This window comes from Phaethon lepturus, unplaced genomic scaffold, assembly GCF_000687285.1.
Source record: "Phaethon lepturus isolate BGI_N335 unplaced genomic scaffold, ASM68728v1 scaffold5863, whole genome shotgun sequence".
In the NCBI taxonomy this organism is placed as follows: Eukaryota; Metazoa; Chordata; class Aves; order Phaethontiformes; family Phaethontidae; genus Phaethon; species Phaethon lepturus.
The window spans coordinates 62,315-68,314 of NW_010529638.1; the positions used below are offsets into that span (position 1 = coordinate 62,315).

General features: G+C 40.6%; 1 protein-coding gene across 1 annotated transcript in view; it reads left to right on the forward strand.

The window, feature by feature from the left end:
* The window catches only part of LOC104618415 (mannosyl-oligosaccharide 1,2-alpha-mannosidase IA), a gene marked incomplete at both ends in the record, with an annotated part of 65,410 nt that extends 60,263 nt beyond the window's left edge, over window positions 1-5,147 (forward strand). The window contains 2 exons of the mRNA XM_010283996.1: window positions 916-1,009; window positions 5,032-5,147. Of these exons, the coding sequence (XP_010282298.1) occupies window positions 916-1,009; window positions 5,032-5,147 (210 nt within the window). The remainder of the gene's footprint in view (window positions 1-915; window positions 1,010-5,031) is intronic.
* Between the last annotated feature and the right edge of the window lie 853 nt (window positions 5,148-6,000).

Here is a 6,000-nt window from a genome sequence, read left to right on the forward strand (position 1 = left end):
CTGGCAATGTAGCGTCAAGAGGCAGAAGGTGGTTTGCGTACCGCAAAAGAAATCCCTTCTGTGGTTTGGTGTAAGCTAATTTATCTTCTCTCTCAGCAGCTCGTTCACTTGATCTCTAGGCATTCAGAGTGGTACAGCAAAGCTGTCAGTACCTTTTTGTTACCATTTCTGGTCTGCCGTGCTCAGGATCTTCGTTCTCCCAAGTTGCACCGTTTGCTTTTTCTGTGCGTGCTAAAATTCAGTATAAATTATTTCACGTGCTCTGCAATGGCTTGTGCTGCTGGATGACTCCAGCTGCAGAGCATCTGGACCGTAATTGTCTCCCCGGGCCTCTCATTCGTAGCGAGCTCCTCAGCGGCGCCGGCGGAGCGCTCGGGGCTGCATGGGCTCCTGCCGGGCGAGCTGGTTGTACGGAGCTCGGTTCCAGCAGTCCTCTCCTTCCCAGGCAAAACTGCCTTGCCGTTCCCTTCTGCACCTGAACTAGGTGACAAGCTTAGTACTCAACGCCATTTCTGATTTGGGCATGGGAGGAATATAATGCTGAAGTAACTGAGCTTAGTTAAGGCAACAAGCCTCCGTGAATGTCAGTGTCCTGCGGAGGAGCGAGATACTCTCCTGAACTTCGGAGCTTCAGTTGTGCGTTTTCATTACTGACACTTGACAAAGAAACTCCAGAGGTTTTGAGGAGCTCATTTAAGTCATGGTATCAGCTTAGAGGATCTTTTTTAATAGTAATATGATTGCAGGGAGGTATTCAGGCATATGTGTTGTATAAGACACTTTTTGTTTTGTTTTGGTTTTGTTTTATTTTTAGAGACATTTGCACTTGTCATGGAAAAAGTACTTTTGTACCGACAGTTTTTTATTTTGGGGGGGAAATGGATCAGTACTCAGTGTTTTGTACCCTTCCAATAGGTAATGAATATTCGAAAAGTTCTAAATCGACTGGATAAACCAGAGGGCCTTTACCCCAACTATCTGAATCCCAGCAGCGGCCAATGGGGCCAGCGTAAGTAGATCACTTCTTTGGTACTATGACCTGTCTATTGGTGTGCTGTTTGCAGCTGTTAACTTCTTTCAATCACTGTAACATGTTTTTTGTATATATATAAGGAACTTCTATAAAGTATAAAAACTCACATTATATCTGAGGTTCTATACAATGTAAAAAGTACTACAAATATAAAAATAATAATCCTACTTGCTGTATTTTAATGTTCTTTGATCTTTTAGTATGTCTTCTGCAAGTGGGGAAATGTCTGAATATGTATGATTTTGGAAATAAATTTGTAGACTAAAAAGTCTTCTATTCAACAGTCTAAAGTACTCTCCAAAGTAGCTGTTTAAGGAAACATTATCAGACCATCCAAATAAAATTCCATATTTTTAGAATGATGTGGCTCCACTGAAGATTAAAAAAAAAAAAAAATCTTTCCAGTTAATACCAGCTGTGACTTCTGTTGAAGTTTAATGCCAACAACTGAGGAAGCAAACTAGACAGAACTGTGTCACGGCATTAATCCCCTTGGAACCATTACTGGAGACACCAAAATTAGAAAAAATGCTTGAAATAATTGAACTGCTTAGCTCCTTCCTGATTACTGAGCCTTTTCTTGTTGTACATTGCTTTCTCCAGTCTTCATAACGTGTTAAAGCCTACACAATGTGCAAGAACATGATTCTAGAGACCCTGTTTCTTCTCTTTCCACTTTTCCTACGTAGGTTCAGTCTGCCGCCATCCCATTCCTTTATTTTTTCCTCCCTAAATTGTTGAAAGGAAACAAGCAAGGTATGCTGTCTTGGTCAGAAACGACACGGGCAGACGAGATGGTCCTGTAGGTTATTGATGTTGGAGTTGTTTATACGATGCCAGAGCAGGATAGGACCAGAGGAGTTCTTGAATACAGTAGTTTGTCTAGTATGCAGCTAAGGTGGGAGTGAGGTTCTGGAGTCTTTATGGGACTGGACGCAGTCTGGATAGGTAATTTTGACAAAGACAAAAAACAAGTGTTTTATTAAATAGATATTTGAATGCTTTTGTGTCTCAGTCCGAATTAAAAAGACGTCCAAGAATGTTGTGCTACTCAGTTGTATCGTCCCATCAAGGCAAAGGCCATTTCCCTTTATGAATTAAAAGTATGCCTGTCATTTTAGAAAGCCTTCTAGTCTGCTACGCTGTGAGGTTTCCTTCAGGTCACCGTGCCACAAGGCCTGTGGCTGCTCAGCGTGCATAACCATTGACTCCGTCTGGCATGGTGGTATAAACTCTGACACCCGTTTCCAGGCCTGAGAGATGTGTGCCCGCTTGTTACCCACGTCGGTTTAGCACAGCTTTGTAAAACATGAAAACCTCCCACTGGAAGTGTTGATCCTACAGCAGTAGGCACTGGGTTTGGTTAGAAGGCCACTTCAGCAACTGTGAGCCAGGTCCAGTTACCTCCTTCCTCAGGTTCAGTCAGCCACAGAAAATGAGGTTTTTGGTGAGCTGCATGAGAGCAGGTCTTTCTAGTGCTGACGTCGTTCGTGGTTTTCCCTTATTTATTTTAAATCAGTCAAATACTCGGCCTCATGGCCTTTGCCATTTCCCTGTTTTTAATATAGTTGTGTCTTAATGTACTCCTCGTTCACATTAAATGCCAGTTTTTGTTGATAAACTTACAGTTTATACCAGCTTTGCTTTCCAACAGCATGTAGTATTTACAAAGAAATAGCTTCCTGCACGTGCAAATGATGGACACAGGTGTTGATGCAGGTCAGCCCCTTGCATGCTGAAGCAGCAGAGGCAAATTTGATCTTGTTGTATCTCTCCCAATTCAGTTGCCTCCATCCGCAGACACTGATTTTTTTTTTTTTCCCATAGTAGAAGATCAGAATGTAAGACTTTAGAGATGTTTTATTTGAGATTGCTTTTCTAGGCTGTTTTCAGTTGATTACAACAAGGGGGAAAAAAAAATACTAGACCCCTAATTGATACAAGACAGAATTATATTATCTATCAAACGTCAAGTGGGGAGCAGGGGGAATAGTTTCTGAACATTTCTTCTCTAGCAATGCCGTAACTGTGAAGAACACTGCTGGATCACTGCCATTGTTCCTGTAAATTCATTTAGCCCTTGTTATTTTGACAGTAAACTGACAGTGATTTGCTGCAGCATGCATCAATTGGATTTGTCTACTGCAATAATGTATATAATAACGGGGCTTATTATTGATGAAACTGTGCTTGTGCTATTTAGTTTGCAAATGTCAGAGGTTTCTATGGTAATTTATTTAGGAACCCGTAAAGGTCATTTAAATGCTGCTGTTCAAAGATCAGCTTTCGATCATAGAAAATGTTCTCATTTTTTTTAAGAAGCATCTTTTCCTTTCAGATCATGAACATTTAATTAAATAAATGGTGTATTCTTTCCAGAAATTTAATATATCTCATTCAAAAGAGGAGAGGGAAGAAAGCCATTTATAACCCAGGTTTGATGGTACAATGTATTTGTTAGGCGAAAGGGACACTATACGTTTGGAAAACTAAATTATTTTTTTTGTATGTCACAGGCTAGTGGAGGAAAAAGAGACTGTTAATAAAGTTTGAATAGGAAAAAAGTATATCTTCTACATTTGCGTGGCTTTGCAACCTGTTCAGTATGTGAAAGGAGGCATTCCATGAAGAGAAGATATGAAGGAGTTTAAAAATAAATTCTCTGTGTTCTTTTGAATTCCACCAACAGAAGGCATAACTTTGAAGCTAAGATCAGAGCTAGGTGTTGGGAAGCACGAGCTCTGTACCACTAACCCTTCTGCATCTCACTTTACGAGCCTGAATTACCCCATGTGTCTTCTGCTTTTCTCTTGCCCAGAATTTTATGGTATGACTCACAGACTTGCTGCATGATATATGTACCCACATCTTCATCCTGGATGTCTCGAGTGGAATTAGCAGACCCCTTCTACACCGTAAAATTGATGGTTATAAAAGAGTAGTCCTGGTAAAGCACTTTGAAATCCTTTCACTGAAGACTCAACGAATGCCAAATCCCTTAATGTTACCAGGCAGCACCAACTTAAGAAGACCTCTAGCTTTAGTTTAATGAAGTTTAGAGAAAAACATTTTCTGCTTTTAGGAGATCTATGCTGAAATCATATGATAGCCCATTAAAATTTGGCCAAGAATCTTTTAGGCTGTTGGAGAGCGAGTGAGTGCAACTGTGTGCAAGCTGCTAAGAGCACCAGCAACCTTCGCATCACTGGTGCAACTGAGGTTGGCCGGTCTGACTCCGGTGGTGTCAGTGTTCTCAGGGTCACGTCCTAAACATGTGCAGTTGAATAATCACAGCATCAGTAGTACCAGATCATTTCACACAGCCAGCATAGGGCAGGAAAAAAGCAGTGTGATAGCAATAATCCTCTGTAGATATGGCGAAGTCTTTTTTTTTTCCTTTCTAGAACTACTGCTGAGTTCTGAGAGCAGCCAGATGTTCAAAAATGTAGTATTATTTTTAAACATATGGGTCAGCATTTTGAAATACTGTAAAATAACCTGAAATTCAACTCTGCAGTAAGGAGCTAAAACATTTTGGCCTTTTTTATGCAGTGAGTTAAATGGGCCATTAGTAAATAAAAGAGCAAATAAAAGCAATGTCTGTGCATTAAGAGGGGAAAGCCTTTATCAAATCAAAGAGCAGTTTCTCCTTTCTTTCCTGTTTCTAGAATTAAAAACAATTTAGATACACATTTTTGTATGGGATAGACTACATGAATTAGGCATTAAACATACAAATTGTTGTTTCTTTGCCATGAACTCCTGTGGCATGTTGTGGATGTTAAATAACTATGGTGCTTTACCTTGATCAAAAAGTTAGCAATTAAAGTAGTAATTATCTGTATATACCAGTTAAGTTTTTCCTGAGGTTCTAGGCTTACGTTTACTAAAGATTGTTGTAGGAAGAGATCATTAAATGCCCTGTTTCAAACTATAATTGTATTTTATTGCCCAGGCTGAAGATGAAATTGCTGTTCAATCCCTTTCTTCCCTTCTAGATCACGTCTCCATTGGAGGGCTTGGCGACAGTTTTTATGAATATTTGCTCAAGGCATGGCTGATGTCGGACAAGACAGATGAAGAAGGCAAGAAAATGTATTATGATGCTGTTCAGGTAAATAAGATATTTAAATCTTCCTTTCCATGATAATCTAATCTATAATACTCCTAAAGAGACAGGCTCTGGGGACAATGTGAAGGATTTATGTCTTTGCCACCACTGTGTGTTTTTTTAAAATAATTAGTTTCTCTTTTAAAAGGACTTCATCAAATATAAATGCTGAAGGAATACAGATACTGTGGGAAAGGGGAGAGTCTTGAAGTATAGCTGTTTTTTTTTTTTCCAACTGCAATACAGTCAGTTCTCTGATACAGGAGGAGAAAAGTATAAAATATGCAACAAAAAATGCATCTACAAGTAGCTCTCAGATAGAAAATCAATTTTTTTTTCCTCAGTCTTCCCAAAACATATTCCTTCTGTCCTTTTTCCTTGTCCATTTCCAGGGACCAGGGCATCTACCACCTCTCTGGGCAACCTGTGCCAGGGTTTCACCACCCTCATTGTGAAAAACTTCTTCCTTATATCTAGCCAAAATCTGCCCTCGTTTAGTTTAAAACCATCACCCCTTGTCCTATCGCAACAGGCCCTGCTGAAAAGTCTGTCCCATCTTTCTCACAAGCCCCCTTGAAGTACTGGAAGGCTGCAATAAGGTCTCCCCAGAGCCTCCTCTTCTCCAGGCTGAACAACTCCTACTCTCAGCCCTCCATCATAAGAGAGATGTTCCATCCCTCTGATCATTGTTGTCGCCCTCCTCTGGACCTGCTCCATCAGGTCCGTGTCTTTCCTGTGCTGAGGGCTGCAGGTGGGGTCTCGCCAGAGCAGAGTAGAGGGGCAGAATCACCTCCCTCGACTGTTGGCCACGACCTGCCTTTAATTTTGTAAGTGCAGATTTGGATGCCGTCAGCTT